The following is a 20,741-nucleotide window of genomic DNA, read 5'->3' on the forward strand; positions in this document are numbered from 1 at the left end:
GATTAAGGTGTAAGTAAGACCCAAGGCCTTCTATTGTTTTTACTCTTTGCTCTGCCTGCTTTGGGGACTGAATAAATCATGCTTTGTTTCAAAGATGTTGGCTTTAACCAGCCCTGGAGTGAATGGGCTCACAGGGGAAGGAAGGCGCCAAAGTGCAGTTTGCCCTGTAATCAGGACAACACTGCTCCCCATTTCATAGATGGGTAGACTAAGGCACAGACATGTTAAGACAAGTAATGCAAGGAAACCCAACCAGTCAATAGGAGATTCTGGAAGAGAGACCAGGAACGCTGACTCCCAGTTCTATGCTACAACACTTACAACTTTTGCTTATGCAGGCAAGGCCTATCGGTTACATTGATTTTAAATTGATCCAGATAAGGTGGTGTAACCCCTCGTGTAGACTCCCTTATGCCCACTTAACCCTTGCTTAAATCAAAGTAGCTTATTTTGTTGTCTGATACTCAGATCGCAAGGTCCTCTGGACAGGACTGTCTTATGGTTATTTGTCTGTACAGCACCTTGCATAGCAGGGTCTCAGTTAATGACTTGTCGTTTACTGCAATACAAATGAACAACAATAACTTACCAACACAAACCAAACCAATTAAAGCAACGGTTACATTGGTTTCAAATCAATGTAGTTAAATCGGTGCATCTTTTCCGACTGGACAAGGCCTTGGAGAAGGCTCACTCCAGAAAGATTCCCAGCTCTCTCCCTCTGACCCTGCTCTGCTGAAATTCTAAAGCCTACCACCTTCCAATATCCTTTGTCCGATGGCTGCGATGCTGCCCGTCTCTGCTCAGCCACGCCACCAAAAGATGCGCTGCAAGGAGAGGCAATGACAATGCCTCACCCTGACGGATGCAAACCGAGCTGTAGCCTGCAGCCCAAACACTTTGATTTATACATTATCCCCCTCTTGAGATGCCAGGTCTGGGGACGAGTAAGTCTTATTGATGTGATTTGGCGCTTAGTTCAACTGAGGATAGGCCTTCTCTCAAAGGACTGAGAGCAAGGTACTGTGGCTAAGCAACCTCCAGATGTTTCTACTGGCATCAGAGGTAACAACAAATACAAGGCAGCATGTTTCAACCAAGATCCGATTGTATTCTCCTGCAGCCTTCCCAACAATATCCTTCAGTTACTTCAAGTGATTGCTGCACCAATCTCAATGACCTTTTAAAGTGCCATGGCCACAAATCAAGTTAAGACAAACTATGGTGAAGAGCTCTCACCATGAAAGATGGCAAAGACTTTGTACAATCTCTAATCCTCATAGGACCATGGAGTAATAACATAAATATAACTGAAGAGGGCGAATATAACTCACAGCAGCCCCAGGGCGCCCCCCGCACATGACACGCTGCTGCTGCTGGACCCCAGTCTCGAGGCCAGCTTTGACCACGCACTGCTGCTCTTCCACCTGGACTTCGGCGTCAGCTTGGGAGCCGGGACAGCGTCTACCTGGGTGAGCGCCCACAGGGCCGGCCCCCAAACACACACACACACACACACACACACACACACACACACAAAAAAAAGAATGGCCCGATTGCCGCCCCTGCAAATGTGCCGCCCCAAGCACCTGCTTGCTTTGCTGGTGCATAGAGCCGGCCCTGAGGGCCTTAACCTTTCAGCCACTGCACCTCATTTTAGAGTTAGATGTTAATATACATCTGTAAATAGCATACAAAAGGGTAATAAATGATGAGTAAATGATTCATAGACTAGCTAATCAACTCGTAGAGCGACCGACAGGTTACTCATAGCCATGGCTCCTAACCAACTATTACTGATGTGCTTAAACCATTAACCATCTATAACACTCCCTACGCGTGTCTGTAACATGCTTAATTTGTATTGCAGAAGTGCCTAGGCACCCTCGTCACGGGCCAGGGCCCCATTGTGCTAGGCGCTGTACAGACAGAGAAGAAAAAGATGGTCCCTGCTCGCAAAAGCATAACATCTTCAATTCATCATTGATTAACCCTTTAGACACTATCTACAAATGTAACCTTAATATGAAGTGTGATCGTGAAATAAATATCGATATATTTTTGTCCCGCGGTCATTAACAAAACCTGATATAAATCTCCGCTGAACATATGGAGCAACTTTTTAAACTAGTTATTGTTGCTGTTGTTATTTTTGCATTAAACCTTTGGATTCCCAATATGCTCCTCCTTGCCACAAGAATGTGTTATTAAGAAGGGAATTTTAAACCCCGCTGGTCAGCTTCAGTTTGCAGTGCAATGCTCATTGTAATACTATTTTCCCTATGCAGCAGTGGTTGGCTTTTTTTTTTTTTTTAATTAATTATTATTATTTTATTTTTGCTTTGCATTCCAAACAGCTGGGCAGCATCGCTGTTCTGCTTCACTGAGTTTTCAGAGTAACATCAAAGTGTCATTTACCCAAGTGGTGCTACTGCAGCTAATGTATCACCGTTTGCTTCCCAGACGGTGGATTGTTCACTTCAACCTTAGCACAGCAGAAAGGTATTTGAACAACATTATAAAATTCCTTTCATCCTCGAGATCCTCTAAAGCACTTTACTGACGGGCCCAAAGGTTCAAATAACTCTGAACTCTGTAGAGGGTTCAAAAGCCCCAAACCAGAGCCAGATGTTCTGCATTTGACTCCTGTCTCAACAATGCTTGGAAGCAAAATGCCAGCTCTGAATTTTGCAGGGTATCTGAATTTTGCAGCCAGGGTCCATTTCTACACAAACTCTGGAACCGAGGGACACTCAACTCCTCAAAATGTAGCCACTTCTCATGTGAAACATGGCAGCTGGTCCTCTGGAAAGGAGTTCATTACAAATTATAGAAGGATTTTGTACATGGAAAATGTAATTATTCCAGTCTGACTTTGGTCAGTAATCCTTTCTCTTGTTAACAAAACAAACAAAAAAGGATGTAGACTTTTTGCTTCTCATCTGAAAATTAGGTTTTCTAAGGAGCCACCAATCTCATCCTCACCAACTTTCGTGCTTTTAACTGCAAATAATTGGTGTTTCTCTTAAAGCGCCAGCTACTGCAGTCATGTGATTGTGCAAGAAGTTCAGCTTTCATTTTTTTTTAAAGTAAAATGTGATTGACAATATGAGCCTTAAAGGCTCCACCACTAAACAGCAAGTAAAAAGATCAAAAATTTATCTTAAAAAAAACCTCACGATTTTTAAGCAAATCTCATGATTTTTGAATAAGCGGGCAATACTGCAATACCCTTCTAGGACAGAGGTTCAATACTAACTCCGAGAGAAGAGTGCCGCCTATTGGCTGAACAACACAACTGCCATCAGCACAACATACTCCAGGCCATTCTGAAGCAGCGGTTGTGCACCATCTCAGAGGGAAGAGCATCACCTGTTGAACCATCAGCACAATTTACTGCAGCACTGCATTGTTCTCCTAACCAGGCCCACTCTCCTTGAGCATTTGAAGATCTGACAAGATCAAAGCCCAAGTGTTTCTGCCTGAATTTTGAAGGTAACGCTTCGGTTAACTGCAAAATATATTAGGCAGCCAGACCGTAGAACTGGCTCCTGGACAAGACACGTATACCCAGGCAGGGAGAGAGAGCGGGAACCACAGATGTCAGCCTTGGGCAGGGCCGTCCTTAGGCATACACAGCTGCGTAGGGCACCCAAAAGTTTGGGGCACCATTCCCCTAGCTGGCCGCAGCTGGAATCCTCTCGTCTCCGGCCCCTTTCCCGGGCTTCTCCCCACCACCAAACCCGCCCCCTCCTTCACTTGCTCCTCAGCTGGCAGGCCGAGGGCTCCAGCCTCCGGCTCTGCTACCCCAGCCCTGGGGAGCCCGGAGTGGCACGGCCAGTCAATGGCAGTGCGGTGGCCTGCCCCACCGCCGCCCGGAGCAGAGTCCCTCCCTGGACCCTGCCTGCCTGCACCGCTCGGTCTCTGGCAGGGGCCAGGCTGGGGCCAGGACAGGAGGAGCGAAACTTCCCCGTGAGTCAGTGAGGGGGGGTTGTGGGGAAGAGGTCCACCGCGCATTTGTCAGCGTTAACATTGATGCCCTCCGAATGAACATTTTATAACTTGTTCTTGTTTATCTGTCTCTCTATTGCTGCTATTAATATTTAATGTCTCCAGAGGAAAGGCTCTTCTCCAGCACAACAAGCCCTGCTGCAGTATTAATCAGAGCGTCGGCAGCCTCCGGGACTCAGCTCTGCACTCACGGGTTCCCATGACACACTCTTAACCTGTGGGCTGCCAAAGGCAGAGAGGGCTGGCGTCTAGCCAGAGCCACTGGACTGGAAATGCTGGCCTGCCCAGGCTGGAGAGAGAGCCCCTAGGAGACAAGGCACAAGGAGAGTCTCTCGCTCGGATGTCAAACGCCTCCCCCATTAGAAGGATAGAGCGTCCTCCCATCCTCTCTATATCTAGTTACTCATCTGGCCTCACACCACCATAGTATCTGAGCACCTCACACCCAGGAATGGCATTTATCCTCCCAAGGCAGGGAAGTATTAGCCCCATTTTACAGCTGGGAAAGGGAGGCACAGGGCAAACTGAGGGCTTATCTGTCTGGCGAGTTAATGCACTGCAAGCCAGGGTGTGAACCCACAGCACACCATCTTGCTGCTCAGCAATACCCCATGCGGGCCCTGAAACAGCACAGGGGAAGTCCCGGAGTGTGGTTTAGGCCACGTTCACTGCGCTGTAGCAAGGTTCACGCAGGACGTTACTGCATGGCAAGCTGGTGCCCAGTAGATTCACACCGTGTAAACAAGCCCTAAGTCATACAGGAAGTGCGCAGTTGAGCTGGGAATTTAACCCAGGCCTCCCGAGTTCCTGTCCTATGCCCTACCCACTAGACCATCCTTCCTATCCCCCAACTGGGGAAAAATGCAGGGAGAAGCAAGATGGAATGCATTATTGCTTCCCCTATAAAAGCTACAAGTAGCTCCATGGATCCTTGTTATTATATAAGAAAGGGCAGTGTATTAGACCCCCATTCAACTCTGCTTTGTCTCAATCCGCCCTCCTACATATATACGTGTTCATGAATGAAAGCTGGAGCGAGTTCACAGCTGCAGAATTAGGGACCAGAACCGGCCTTTGTGCAGGACTCTGTCCGTAGGATCCGTAGGAGAGCAACTGCCCAAACCCACCGATCAGAGGTTTGCTGCTTAGACCTAGCACAGTGAAAAAAGTAGCCCCCAAAAAGAGAGCAGTGACACAATGAGAGGATTTAGGGGAAAAGAAGAGGGAATCATGGTTTTTACACACACACACACACACACACACACACACACACCTTTCCAGCCATCCTTCAACCCTTATAAAGCCTGCAAAGAAGATACCACCACCTGGTGGCTGCCCAGAAGACCTGTGTGAAATGAGTCTTAGCCCAGCTCCTGGAAAAGTAGCCACATGACAATGTCGCCACTACCTCCACCCCCAGGTGAGTGCCCCACATTGGCAGCCACACAAGAGAGGCCAAGGACTGAATTCAGGCAGGTCTACATGGGGAAATTGTCCCAGAATAAGGTTGGGTATGAATTTAAAGTGCTATAGCTGATCCAGAATAAGAGTGTCCGCATGGGGAGTTATTCCAGAATAGCTACTCTGGACAGTTTCCCTGTGTAGACAAGCCCTTAGCTGATGTTTGTACAACACATTGCAGGCACAAGGTGCTCTGTAAGAGCAAAGTATCATAACGAATGGGCCACAGAGACTGCAGACCCCTCTCAGCCCTGCAGGAGGCTCTCTTAAGGCCAGAGGTGTCACTGGCAGGCCAGGTTAGGGAAGCTTGCCCTGATGTCTTTGCTGTATCTTCTCTATTGAATACGGAGTTTCAGTCCATTGCCTTTCACTGGTAGCCAATTAACTGCACAATCGGTTTGAAGAATTATATGTTTTAAAGCAAGACCCACTCTATTTAGATTTCAGGCTGCCGAATCTTATCTGAACGTCAGAGACAGTTCTTCTTTTATTTATTGACAGCGCATTCTAAACCCTTTCACATCAGAGCTGCGGGGCCACGAATAATTGCAGCAGTTGTAGCTCCAATACAATACCTGCCGACCCACCAGGACCACCATTCTGCTTCCTCCCTTCACCCCATCTTTATCATCGTCCGCAACCCGAGAGACGCATTATCTGTGCTGCAGAAGAACGTGGGACAGCCCTCCCTCTCCCCCAGTGGCTTCAGGAATGGCCCGTTTGTATCTGTGGCCTCCTGGAATCCATTTCCTGGTCAGATGGCGTCGGGCGGCTCATTTCTCAGCGCTGGCTATCGCTTCTCTGCTTGGCTGCAGTCAGCGCTGGTCTCCTGGAGACACTCAGGATGGATAACACAGCACTGAACTACATGTAGCTACCTGCAGGAAACAAGGAGCACCTGATGGGTTCTGAGGCTGGGGGCTATTTTTGTGAATGTATTGGAGGAATACTGGGAGGTCTTTCTACACAGATTCATGTCAGACAGCGGGAGCTGAAGTCTGACCCGGGAGCCCTGTCCGGCTCTCCACCTCCTCCCACTGTAAAGCAAATTAGGAAGAACTGTGGATGCGGTTCAGGACATGGACTCTTTCACCTCTAGGCCACTGGTTTGAAGTACCACCCAGGGGTACATGGTCATGATCAGCTGACAAATGTTTATTGGCCCACATATAATGAGTGTCTGGGTTTTTATCCAATTTTGAGGTAGGAGAGGATGGCTCCATCACAGAACACAACCCCCCTCACCACACATACAATGGGGCCCTCTTATCGGTAGTTTCAGTGGAGACCAAGAACTGAACAAGTCCAGAGACAGAGCTCCCACCTCTTAGAAGATGGTACCTCCAGGACACTGCTGAGATAGGTTGGTGGAGGAGTTTGTATTGTAGGAGCTTGCTTTTGCTGTACCTATCCAGTCAATAAACAAAACGTCCGTCTCCAGGGCCAACAATCCAGATCCTTTCACCAAATCCTAAAGTGACAATAAATAAAACAAGAACTTGATTCTCCCTTAATCACTCACCCTAGAAGATCTTCACGTCCTCCTTAGAGATGGAAATCCAGAAGCCCAATTTGCCTTGGCTTTATGACCAAACCCATGGAAAGGTGCTATAGAATCATGGAATCATAGAAATGTACGACTGGAGAGGACCTCAAGAGGTCATCTAGTCCAGACCCCAATGCTGAGGCAGGACTAAGAATACCTAGACCATCCCTGACAGGTGTCTGTCTAACATGTTCTTAAAAATCTCCAGTGGCACAGCTTCTCTTGGAAGCCTATTCTAATTCTTAACTATCCTTATAGTTAGAAAGATTTCCCTAATATCTATCCTAAATCTCCCTTACTGCAAATTAAGCCGATGACTTCTTTCCCTAATTTCAGTGGATATGGAGAATACTTGATCACTGATCTTTGTGACAGCCCTTAACATATTTGAAGACTGTTAATCAGATCCCCCCTCAGTCTTCTTTTTTCAAAAGTAAACATGCCATTTTTTTAACCTTTCCTCACAGGTCAGGTTTTCTAAACCTTTTATTGTTTTGTTAAACATAAAAATGGCCATACTGGGTCAGACCAAAGGTCCATCTAGCCCAGTATCCTGTCTACCGACAGTGGCCAATGCCAGGTGCCCCAGAGGGAATGAATAGAACAGGTAATCATCAAGTGATCCAACCACCTGTCACTCATTCCCAGCTTCTGGCAAACAGAGGCTAGGGACACCATCCCTGCCCATCCTGGCTAATAGTTGCTTCTCTGGACTCTCTTTTCTGTTTGTGCACATATTTCCTAAAGTGCAGCACCCAGAATTGGACCCAGTACTCCAGCTGAGGCTGCACCAGCGCCAAGCAGAGCGGGACAATGACCTCCCATGTCTTACACACAACGCTCCTGTTAATACACCCCAGAATCATATTAGCCTTTTGCACAACTGCATCACATTGTTGAGGGATATTCAATTTGTGATCCACTATAACCTCCAGTTTCTTTACAGCAGTGCTTCCACCTAGCCAGTCATTCCCCATTTTGTAGTTGTGCATTTGATTTCTGGGCTTGTCTTCATTGAATTTCATCTTGTTGATTTCAGACTAATTCTCTAAATTTGCCAAGGTCATTTTGAATTCTAATCCCGTCCTGTAAAGTGCTTGCAACCCCTCCCAGCATGGTGTGGTCTTCAAATTTTATAAGCATACTCTCCACTCCATTATTCAAGTGTTAATGAAAATACTGAATAGTACAAGAACGAGGACATACTCCCATGGGACCCGGTAGATACGCTCACCCAGTTTAACAGCAAACCATTGATAACTACTCTTTGTAGTCTTTCAACCAGTTGTGCACGCACCTTGTAGTAACTTCATCTAGACCACATTCCCCTACTTTACCTATGAGAATGTCACGTGGAACCATGTCAAAGGCCTTACTAAAATCAATATATATTATGTCTACAGTTTCCCCTTATCTGCTAGGCCCGTAACCCTGTCAAAGAAGGAAATTAGGTTGATATGGAGTGATTTGTTCTTGACACATCCATGCTGGTGATTCCTTTTAACCCTCTTATCCTCTAGGTACTTACAAACTGATTGCTTAATGATTTGTTCCAGTATCTTTCCAGGTATTGAAGTTAGGCTGATGGGTCTACAATTTCATGGTGTATTGCTTTATAGTACGTCATAACCTGTGTGTCCTGGCACATCAAGTCATTCTGTAGCTTTCTGGGAATCACAGCACATGATATGAGAGGGGCCAAATCCAAGTGGTACGCAGGAGTCAATATGGATTCATAGAATCATAGAATATTAGGGTTGGAAGAGACCTCAGGAGGTCATCTAGTCCAACCCCCTGCTCACAGCAGGACCAACACCAACTAAATCATCCCACCCAGGGCTTTGTCAAGCCGGGTCTTAAAAACCTCTAAGGATGGAGATTCCACCACCTCCCTAGATAACCCATTCCAGTGCTTCACCACCCTTTAGATTCCAGCCCCCAAGCCCTCCCAGGAAGAGCTGCTTGAAATATTTTAATTTTAAAAATTGTTTTTTTGTCTTTTCAACCAAAGCAAAACAATTTGCATGGAAAATTTTCATTTTGGTCAAAATTTTCCAGGTTTTCAAAAAAATAAAAATAAAAAAAAATGGTGATTTTTTTTTTTACTTTTCTTAAAAATGTTTGGTATTTGAAAACATTAAAAAAATCAAAAACTGCACATTTTTGCAGAAAACCAATGTTATTTCAGTTTTTCATCAAAAAAACCCATCTCATATGGGAATAAGATCAATAAAGGCACACTGCTACCACTCTAACTGTAGCCACTCTAGGAGGCCGTGCTCATTTAACTATAGTTGTTTCTAAACTGTCTAAAAACCATGTGTAGACCAGCCCTAAGTATTTTGCTACATAAAAACAGCCACCTGCAGCATCCCTTTGAAAGCAGCATTCTGGGGTCAATAAGGACACCCTGCTAAGATCTCATTTTCTCCAAGAGATCTGTGCCGTTTTTGAGCACTTCAGTTTAGTTTAAACAGAAATCTGAAACATGTGCTTGACAGATACAGCTGCAACTAATAACACTCTATGGTACACGGGGCGGGGGGGAGGTGTATGTGTTGGGACTGAGCTTTGTTATAAACCGCCACACAGTCGTCTGAATGGTGAAGAGGGTCCTGATTTCCCCCTCCGGCAGTGTAGGGGATTTAATTCTAAGAGACATTTTCCTCCAAAACCCACCAGTTTCCAGCAGAACGTTAACCAGATGCAATTAACCTTTGGAAGGTCCTGTGGCTTCCTGCAGCCACAAGCTATCTTGTCCTCCAGAGGCTTTCAAAGACTTCCCCAAAGGAGCTGTGGGTGTCTCCCAGAGAAAGAAAGAAAAAGCTGGCCCCAGTCCAGGCACCGCCAATTTAGGGAAGAAAAAGCTGCACTAGCCAATTTATTTGCTACCTAGGTGAAAATCTCAGCCAGATTCCTTTGAACTTCTGTATTTGCTTTCCCAAGCTGATATTTATAGTAGGATGTATGTGTCCTCGGTCCCGCAATGCATTAGGAACATTCTGTAAATGGGGACAGGGGGTTATACATGTGTGGAAAAGCCTCCATGTCTGTCCAGTTTTTAAAGGCAATTCAGAACTGATGAAAGGTACCAGACTGCTAGCCACAGGGACAGAAGCCCTCAATCAATCCGCATAACAGGGGCAGCAGGAGTAGAAGCTTCCCACATGCAACAAGCTACTGATCTACCTCAATCCTCCCTTCAATGGAGCACCTGTACAGGTGAGGGGGGAGTTCAGGATCCACACCCCATTCAGGCCAGAGCATCTCTGCTGAGACTGACAACAACTGGGCCAATTAGTACACGGGTGGAAGTGGCTTAGTGACAAGGACCTTTGTTTGTCGGGAAGCAGAGCGAGACCAACCAGCTCAGTTCACATCGGTCGCCAAGTGCCAGTGACCGTAACTCACTGCTGATCTAGGCTAGATCCAAACCAGCCAGCTTGTGACAACAGGTTCCCATAATATCCCGTTCCCAATCCCCAGGGCCAGTCAGTCCCGCTAAGCACACTGCATGGCTGAGTCTTGTTCGGTACGTGCAGCATCCAGACAGTACATGTTGTCCCGGCAATTCACCGCAAGTGTCCTACAAAATGCATCCTGATGGCCGTAAAGTAACTGCCAGTGGCTCCGAGTGATGGTAGCAGATTTATGGCACTTTAGAGTGTAGCCCCACCGCATGGGGATTTCATTTGTTTGTTGCATTGATTCAAACTGTCAGATGACCTAGCAGCCACTCCCATGGGCCCTGATGTCTTTTCTCCATCCCTCTGCTAAGTTGCTCAGACATCTCAATGGCCTTTTATGTCTATTTCTAGTTAGAGATGCAACAGCCCTTTTTTAGTGTGGTCGACTGCCAGTACGGAGCCCTGCTCCCTCCACTCCTACCTTTCCATCTGATATGGGGTTTGAGCACGTGAGATGCGGCACATTTGACAAAGGGCAGCCGAGGAGGAGGAACATGCAGCTCAATGGTTAGAACATAATACTGGGAGCAAGGAGCAGTGGGTTCGAGTGCCGTTGACTAGCTGTGGGACCTTGAACTGGTCAGGTTACCCATAATGACGACGACAATCTTTACCTACCTCAAGGGGGCGGTTTAATGTCTTTAGAGCAGTGGTTCCCAATCTTTAACCACCTGTGACCCCCTTTCACTGAAATGTCAAGTCTCGCGAACCCCCCCCCCCAAAAAATGAATATTTCCAGGGATTTTCTCCTTTACCTGAGTATCAATTATAAAAGCAGTGATCTTGGAAATATAAAATTTGTTTTTGTGACATGCTCATTACACACTATTTATTATTAATTATTTTTACCATTACAGCATTTTTATTACATTATGAAAACAGCAACATTCTTCCAAGATCTCACTTTCGTAGCTTGTATCACTTTGAATAAGCCTGTTATGAGACAAGGCTCTTATGTTTCATCAAGGAGTATCAGATGTGAAACAGCATGAAGGTATTTAAGAAGCCAACTCAAAGAGTTCCTCCTACACATTCCCGTCTTGAGCAGTCCAGGCAAACAATGCACGTTACAACAAAGCTTAAACTTGTTCTTAATAATAATTTTAAAAACAATACTAGCTGCCTATTTAATTTTAAAAACAGCAAAACATATCCACCTCCCTTTCCATTTCTTATAAGGAGTCTTGAAGTTTAAATCTCCTCAGTGTGATAGATACGCTTGCTTTGATCTGCTTAGCTCTTGGAAGTCTAGGGGCTCCAGACTGCTGGCCCTGTGCTGCCTGGGGTCCCTAGGGACAGCTCTGTCCGCCCTTAGGAATTTTTTTCCAGAGAACCCCCTGTAACATTTTGCAAACCCCAGTTTGGGAACCACTAATTTAGGGCATTCTTGGGGGTGACCCGAGACTGCAGATTGGGCTCCCCCAAGAACTAAGGGCCATAGCAAACCTCACCCCCTTCTGCTCCAAGACCAAGGTGCATTTCTTTGACCTTGCCTTTTTTAATATAAACACAGCGCAATAGGTATATGTATCTTAAAACAAAACAAAACACACACTACCAAACCATGACACTCCACCGCACACGCTTCTCTCTCTGGGGAGAGGATGGGAGAACAAACACCATGTGACAGATGTATAGGCACGCTGCTTAACAGACTACTGGAAAGTGCTCAGTGATGAACACAGGATCAGAACCTACACAGAATAGAATAGAATAGAATAGAATGCTCTGAGATCCTTAGGTGAAGATCACAGAAGCAGGATGTGTTATAAATTAGAGATAGGCCCAGACCGGAATCTCACACCCACCCAGCCCCCTGAACTATGGAAGGTTGCAGGGGGAAGGATGAACCATTATCCAGAATTTCACTGTTAGGGCCTCTCTCTACAAATGGCTGGGTTGGAACCCAGAATCCCAACACTCCTGAACTTGGTACGTGGGTGTTGAAACTCCAGGATGAATCTAAATTTGGTAACTCGGGTTCATCTCGTTGATTATTATTTATTACCACGTTTGTAATTCAAAAGCACTTGGAAACCGCGAGCCTTGGGAGAGCATATATTGCTGCCTGTGAAGGGTGTGACGGGATCCCCGGGGTGCAGCCTGGGACTGTTGGACCGCTGTGCCCCCTGAACTCTCTCCAGCCTGGGCTGTCTCTCACAACACCTTGCTAGTGACCAGCAGCAAACCCCTCCAGGTGCTGTGATCACTCAGCACAACAGCACGTGGAGCCCCATGCCCAGCTAGATTGTTCCCAGAGCCACTCATGAATCACACAAAGGCACCAGCCCAATTCCCCCGCAACTCTCAACACTGTACCCCAGGAATATACCATCTCACACTGCTCGGGGGGCACCCATGCCTTCTGCTTTGTGTAGGGTGACCAGATGTCCTGATTTTATAGGGACAGTCCCAACTTTTGGGTCTTTTTCTTATATAGGCTCCTATTACCCCCCACCCCCTGTCCCGATTTTTCACATTTGCTGTCTGGTCACCCTAGCTTTGTGCTAATATATCTACCTGCGGCACACTGAAGTGTGTAGAATAGTCCTAGCAGTGAATCCATCATGCATTTCTCCTACTTCACTGTGCTGAGCACGTATGCATTAATGTGGGCCAGACCCCCGGCAGCCTCGGCTTCCCTATTGGCACGGCCTCCACCCCTTCTGTTCAACACCAACAATTATCTCCACTCTTCCTCTTCCTGAACTTGCGAGCCGCATTCCATTATCAAATCCATCATGCGGCATCTCAGACTGAACCCCTTGGCTATGCACCCGGCAGAGATCAGACCAGTAAAGCCGTGGAAATCAGAGGTAATGAAATCAATTTAAGGGGGAAAAAATAACCAAGGCTAAGGCAACAAAGGGTCTGAGATCGACAAGCGCCAACAAACTCCAACTTGAGGCTCACAACTCAGTCGGCAATGCAAACAACATTACGCAGAGATTGCAGGAATCTAGGCAAACTTGGAGAGCGCCTTTTCCTTTGGGAGCAGATCTTACTATGCAAACTCATTTCAAAGGTATCTAGTCCTGCTCTTTGTCAGTATGATGCCTGGCAGAAGATTTAAGAAAGTAGCCGGCTTGCCTTGCAATGTTAAATACCTCCCTCTCCTTTAGGCAGAAGACATCAGTGCAAATAAGCAGGGCAAAGTAGTAGCAGCATTTTGTTTATGCAAACTAGCGACAGGCCCAAATGGAAAGGTGGATTCCTAGTGCCCCTCAACACTGAGGATGTTCAGATTCAGACTGGGCCTGACCCAAAGCCCATCAGAGTCTCCGATTGATCTGAATGAGCTCCAGGCTTTAGAGACTCTGCTACTCCGGCCTGTCTGTCCTTCAAACCATCTGGCTTTCACGTAGGGTGACCAGACAGCAAGTGTGAAAAATCGGGGCGGGGGTGGGGGGTAATAGGAGCCTATATAAGAAAAAGCCCCAAATATCAGGACTGTCCCTATAAAATCGGGACATCTGGTCACCCTACTTTCACGGGACTAGGACCAAGTTTTGCTCCAGTGGAAATATTACTCTGTTCACCCATAGCCATGCAACTCGCTGACTCACTCATACACAAGGCAGAACCATCATTCTGTGCTCTCACTATGGTGAGCCCGAGACCGCTCACTCTTGTCTATACGTGGGACACCACCTCACACCATCTTTCCATAGCCACAGTGGGCAATTGTACACCCAATTTAGCTCACAACTGTGCACCAGCGTGGGCTCCCCAGCACCAGTGTGCTTCATTGGCACATCCATTAGCACCAGCCTTCTGCACCCACACCACGCCTCCTTCCCTCCCAGCTACTCACACCAAAAACATGCTACGCTGATTCGTCGCTGTTTCATACTGACTCACTACTGAGGGCACCAAACCATCCACAAATGGCTTCATTAAGCTGTTTCTGGCTGTGCCCACCCAATCCAGTTATTAATCCAGTCTCCATCTAGCTACAAAAGCAAGGGATCACTTAACTGGCTGCGTGACCAAAATACCCCATGCAAATTCAAAAGGGTTCTGGTCAGGACCTCACTGCCCCTTTCTATATCCACGCACAAAAGACACATGAACACATCACTGCGCAGAGATATAGTGTCACCCTCGCAGCTCTCAGGGTTAATTGGCCCTCAGCATCTCTGGGGCTGCTATCTCTTTTAATAGCCAATTAGATCATGTTAGCCGCATTGTCATTTACAGCCTGACTCCAAGCAGCCGTCCTGAAGCTGCAGACTCTCTGCAGTAGCCCTGATTACAAGACTGCATATTCTTGTGCATTGCAAACAGCCCAGCAGACAAGAGCTTCGTAGCTCCAATAGGATCTCTTGGACTGCAGTGCTGAAGTTGTCAGTTACCAGCAGGGAGCCCATATAGAAGACACAGTGATGGCTTAAATTGATTAGAGTCCAAACTCTTCTTCGTTACTCCTAATACCCTTAACAACACTGCACACAGACTCATTAGTGGACAGCTAGCTACCCAGAGCCATCTGCCAGACCCCATCAACACTGCAGAGTAGATCATTATATAAAGATGGCCAAGGAGGATGCATTTTCTACATGTCATAAAGTTGTCAGGTCTCTGATTCAGTCTCAGCCTATTGTATTGAGCTTTTCTTTATGAACGAATTTGCGAACAAGACACAGCCTAGCTCCTTATCATCATCTCTCTGCTTCACACTCCCTCTCTTTCTAGCCTAACCACAGCTGGGACCCAGGGACAGCAGCCTGACCTCCTACTGCCATACAGAAACGAACGTTCTGACAATCTCCGTCATGAGTGCCCTCAGAAATGAGAAGTTGGCAGCTCGGCCCTGCCACAGAAACCCTCCTAATGAGAGGATGGAGCGGGTCTCGCTCACTGGCGGGCCACGTGGAAATTCTCACCTTGCAAAGCGGCACGGCAAGATGCAGCAGCCTGGCCTCCCAGGGCCTCGCTGGAAAGCGGTGAGAAAGCTGGACCTGCATGGCAGCAGCTCCCTGCGTAACACTGAGCAGACATGCCAAGCCTGCCACGCTGTGATGGGGTGTCACTGGGGGCCGCAAACAGGCTCTGTGAAGGGTATTCGGGGGGGGGGGGGGAGAAAATAAATGGAGAGAAATGCGAGTCTGCTGAGTCCAAGCTCAATAAAACTGTCTCTTCACTCATCTTGGAAAGCTCAGAAAGGAGCCAGGTCAGCTCGCAGCCTCTCTGTGCTTAGAAATATACATCTCCCTACCATACACGCACACACCCCCCTACTGCACATCTTCACACACACACATCCCACAACACTAATGAGCTCCTTCTGCTTAGGGATGACAATAAAGGGCCCGCCGTAAAACTGGCATGAGGTTTGGGCACAAAGCACCCCTCTATTCACACCCTCTACACACTGCTGGAATAATCTTTGTATCAAATATGCCTTGGGCGGTATCATTTGAAAACGAATAACTCGCTGATCATTAATATTCTTGTGCAACGTTATGTGTGCAGTGGGTATTCAGAGTTATGAATAAATGCTGGAATTCTGACTAAAGTGTGTCAACCAGGTACATCAGGGGAAGTTGTTAAACAGGTCTATCCTAAACAAAGGAATGTGTGTTTACCTCAATTTACATATAGGTAATAACCAGACCCATCAAGCTAACAAGGGGTGGAGGCAACCCTCCCTCTAACAAGTCGGGGAGAGGAGAGCATGGTGTGCACACCCAGCAGGAGAGAAAAGCTTGCTCCAAGAATACACGGCAAAAATTTACTGGTCTATAAAGACAAGGGGGCTGAACCTCAAGTGATAAGCAACCAACTGATTGTATCCTGCATTGCAAAAGTGTATAGAGTTAGGTCTCTTCTGAAAGCTAATGACAGACTGGCAATTCATATCATCGTGAAATGTCTGGATTAACGCTACAGGAGGAATGATGTACCCTCATGGAGATTATGCTTTAAAGTGTGTGGCCAAACGGAGGAAGGAACAGTTCCTGTGAAGGTGGGGGGATCTATTTCCCGGTCTCCTTTGTAAATTAAGCACGGTAGAATCAAAACAATGGAAGCCCCATTTACATACAGGGAGATGGGGAGCCCACAGGAAGGGAAGAACACAGGAGGCTTTCTTGCCTCCTGAAGCAAGGTCATTGAATTTTGGGAAATATAAGCAAGGACAGAAGCCGCTTAGCACCCATCACTAGACAGATTCAAGGGAACAGAGACCTTGCAAGCTGAGAAAGCTGGGTTCTTCCACCAAAGGGGGAGGGGGATGTGGTTTAAAGTCTCTGCAACTGAATATAGGTGAGAAACCTGCTTAGGCAAAGCTCTTTCATGTAGGAAGACCAGGGAAACCAGCCCCTTGTGATGTTGTGGAAGGTCCTGATTGAGGGAAAGAAAGTGAGCCATGGTCAGCCGTGGCTGGGAAGAAGAATGACTAGTGAGAGGAACCATTTGGGGGGAAAACCCTGTATCTTGCTAAATTAACTTTTAGACATTTAGACGTGTGTCTTCACTTTTATTTGCTTGTAACCCTTTCTAACATTATTCCTTTTACTTAGCATCACTTAACCTATGTCCTATTGGTGAGACATTTGTTTTATTTTAGGATAAACCAACCCTGGGCTGTGTTTAAAGGGAAAGGTGTATTTGCCCTAGTTAAGTTCATCAGCTGTGATGTGTGTTTGTGTCTTTAGAGGAACAAATCATATGATTTCTCTGAACTGCCCAGGAGAGGGCTGGGTACTGCAGAACATGGAGTTTTGCGGAAAATCGGGGCTGGGAGTGCGCTGGGGTCACCTTGCAAGTGGTAACCAAGGCTGGTGGAAGACAGAGAGGGGCTGGAGACAGACTGCTGAGGTCAGAGCTGCTGAACCAGGACTCTCTCGTGCACACACACACACACTCAAGGTGTCACCTGAATGCTGGTAGGCTGGTGGTGAGTGGCCCAGGTTGGGGGTTACAACAGCAAAGCATTGTGAGACACCCAGGATTACAGGACAGCCAGTGACAACTCCTCGCTGGCCTGGATTTCACCACAGAACCCGACAGAGGTTTTCAGGACAAATTCCACTTGGGGTCTGAGTTCGGCTCAGTATTGTATCACCACTGCAGACATTGTCTGGCGGGGGTCTTGGGATGGGGAGGGGGATGACAGTTCTTCCCATCCAAACAATGATGTTGAACATGAGGGCTTATAAATGCAGAAAAGAATAAACAGAAATGATACATTATGGCCAGATCCTCAAGCGGGGTAAACGGGTGTAGCGCCATTGACACCAATGGCTGTGTGTAGATAGCTGTCTGACCCTGTGTCCATGTACAGTGTTGTTAAGGTCCATAAGGAGCAACTAAGAAGGCCCGGGTCTCCCTCTGACCAGTGAGACCAGCACTGGGTCTTTCCACATGTTTCCTGTACATCAATGACAACTTCAGCACACTTGCAAACTGCAATCCCGAAGCTCTGACTTCAATAGAGGTGTGCTGATTTACACCAGCTAAGGAGCCGGCCTTCCACATGCCTACTTTTTTTTTTTAAGGGACATGGTTCAGTGGGACCTGCTCGTATTTAGAAATAGACTTGTTAGTCAATAGACGAGCAAGCTATTTCTACAGCATGATTCCTCCCCAAAAGATCCTAACGTGCTTTACAATCGGTTATGCCGACTACATACAAGCATCGCCTCATCCATTTTTGGAATATCATGCATCAGCTGTTTAGCAATGCACAGCAGAAGTACACAGCGTTGAGGGCAGGACGTGATGAAGAAATCCATTTGCAACTAAAAGTCTATGGGAAATATGTCCATGGACAGAATGCGTTTACCCAATTTGGAACACTGCGGCTATCGCATTCCCAAGTCCTACCACGGTCTCTTTTCATCACAAGTGGTAAGGCCTCTGTTTTATACCTCATCCAAGGGTTGGCATTTCCAGCAGCATAGCATGATGGACGCCATCTTGGCACGCACAGCAGGGATGAATCAAGGACCCTCCAAAGAGAAACGCATGAGCTGCCACTAGCCAGGGCTGTAACAGACTCCTATCCTCTGTGCATCAGGCAGAGAGGGTGACCCGCAACACACAGGAACTGCAGCACCTCTTTACATCATGCTGGGGCATTGGTTCCATCACTGACTCCCAGACCAGGGTTGATCAACTCTTCATGCATAACTGCTTCCTTGAGAACTCTTCGGTGTGCCTTGGAGTTCTCCCATCCAAGGTCCCTGCCTGACCTTGCTGAAATCAGACAAGATGAGAGCCCAAGATGATGTAGCTGTAGGTGGTACTAACAGGAGATTGCTGGTTAGAAAAACAAAGCTTCAAAGAGAGATCACAGGTGAGAATGGGTTTGTCTAGAATTCTCAATACGGCTACTTTCACAGCACTATGTACTGTTTTGGACTCCTCATTGCAAAGAAAGAGCGAGAAATCAGAAGGAATCCAAAGGACGACGATAAAAACGACTAAATGAATTAAAAGGCATGCTCTATAAAGAGAGGTTAAAGGGACATAAAAGGGACATAATATGTAGAGCTTACAGAAATGCTAACTGAAGGTGAGGGGGCATGTTATTTCTACCATAAATATGTGAGAGGGAGCTGCATAAAAGAGGGAAAGTTATTTAAGGTGGTGAAGGATGGTGTTAAAAGGAGAAATGGCCCAAAATTACAGCGAGTTTAAACTAAAGACATTGGGAAAGGAGACCAGGATGAGGCTAACTCTGCTCCCACTGAAAGTGGGGTTGAGTCCGATGGAGCAGAGCTTCCAGCACTGGGAGCTTTGGAAAATCCCACCGGAAATGCTTTGCCGCAAGATCATGAATGGAATCAATGGCCTGGAGGGGTCACGGAGGCTCCGTCGCAGCTGACGTTCAAGGATAAAATATAACCTAGCCTGCTAAGGTCTGGCAGAACTTTGTCACTTATTAGCTTCGGTGAATATCCCCTCCCATTCCGTTACACTGCTCCAACCCTTACAGCTGTTTGGGCTGCTCTGGTGATGGCTGGGTTTGGAGCTCCCATGCAGTATAGGGTGTGCACAATTGACTGGTAAGTGGAGGGCAACGATCCAAAAATACTCTTCAGGAAGGCCGGGGAAGACCTGGAGCAGTCGTCTTGAGAGCCGGACTTCCCTGGGAACCACTGAACGAGATAAAACACGATGTTTATAGGGCAGAGAAAAGGACAAAAGGAAGAGACCTGGGAAATCCTCTCCAGCCCTGTCGCCTAGTCTTCACCTCACTCATGGGCCCTATCCCGGGGTCATGCACTTGTTGCGCCACTTCACAGCTGTACCCAGTACTCGATTTCCATTTGCACGTGCACGCGCACACACACTCCTGCTATGGAGTGCCTTGGCAATCCCTCCTACTCCCAGAGCAAACATTGGCATCTGGTTCTTGTCTGAGTGCATCAGCTTCTGTTTTCTGAGCACGGTGCAGCTGCTCCTCTGGCTGCAGCGGAATTCCACAGCTTCCCTGCTCCATTCAGGTCAGTTCCCCCACATGCACCTAACGCAGACTCACTGCTGGGATGTACACACCGTACATGCTACTCATTATCCCGCCTATGCACCAGCACTGCTGTATTCCGTCACCCCCATACACGTGAGTGCTCCATACCCGGCTTGTACATCTTCGCTATGTACACCTTCGCTGCTGTGGACAGGTACTGATCGGCTCCGTGTAAATGTTGAGACATGCATTGTCACACTGCAGTATTTTATGCAAACTCATTCACTCTGTAACAGACATGTGCTTTCATTCACGTGCCTGTTCATTACCATATACCTGTATTCGTACTGCGGTATTCTATGCACAAGTGCACACAATCACTATCCCAACAGCCCTGCAATATACCACAGCCATTCAAACCCATGCAACATTAGCTACACGCAGCCCCCCTGCTTTGTTACTCACCAATTCACAGACATCCGCTACGATTCACATATCCTCTTGATCCTGTAATCTGTGCATATGCCTTCCCTCGTCACTACTATTCATATGTTTTCACTGCTGTATGTCCTGGACACCCATTCATGCACACTTGCTATTCAGGAGGTAGTGTGGACTTAGTGGATAGTGCACTAGACAGGGACTCAGGAGATCTGGGTTCTGTTTACAGTTCTCCTATGCGACCTCTGGCAAGTCACTTCCCTTCTCGCTGCCATTATTTTCCCTCCCCTCTTTGCTTTTTCTTCTCTATTTAAACTGTAAACTCTTTGGGGGCAGAGACCCTCTCTTGTTATAGATGTTTGTACAACCTCTAGCACAATGGGGCCCCGATCTCAGT

General features: G+C 47.0%; 1 protein-coding gene across 1 annotated transcript in view; it reads right to left on the reverse strand.

Moving 5' to 3' along the window:
- The window catches only part of GRIK4 (glutamate ionotropic receptor kainate type subunit 4), a 179,217-nt gene extending 159,133 nt beyond the window's left edge, over positions 1-20,084 (reverse strand). Inside the window, exon 1 of the mRNA XM_029912896.1 lies at positions 20,072-20,084. Within this exon, the coding sequence (XP_029768756.1) occupies positions 20,072-20,084 (13 nt within the window). The remainder of the gene's footprint in view (positions 1-20,071) is intronic.
- Between the last annotated feature and the right edge of the window lie 657 nt (positions 20,085-20,741).

This window comes from Terrapene carolina, unplaced genomic scaffold (assembly GCF_002925995.2).
Source record: "Terrapene carolina triunguis isolate 2854851 unplaced genomic scaffold, T_m_triunguis-2.0 Scaffold374, whole genome shotgun sequence".
In the NCBI taxonomy this organism is placed as follows: Eukaryota; Metazoa; Chordata; order Testudines; family Emydidae; genus Terrapene; species Terrapene triunguis.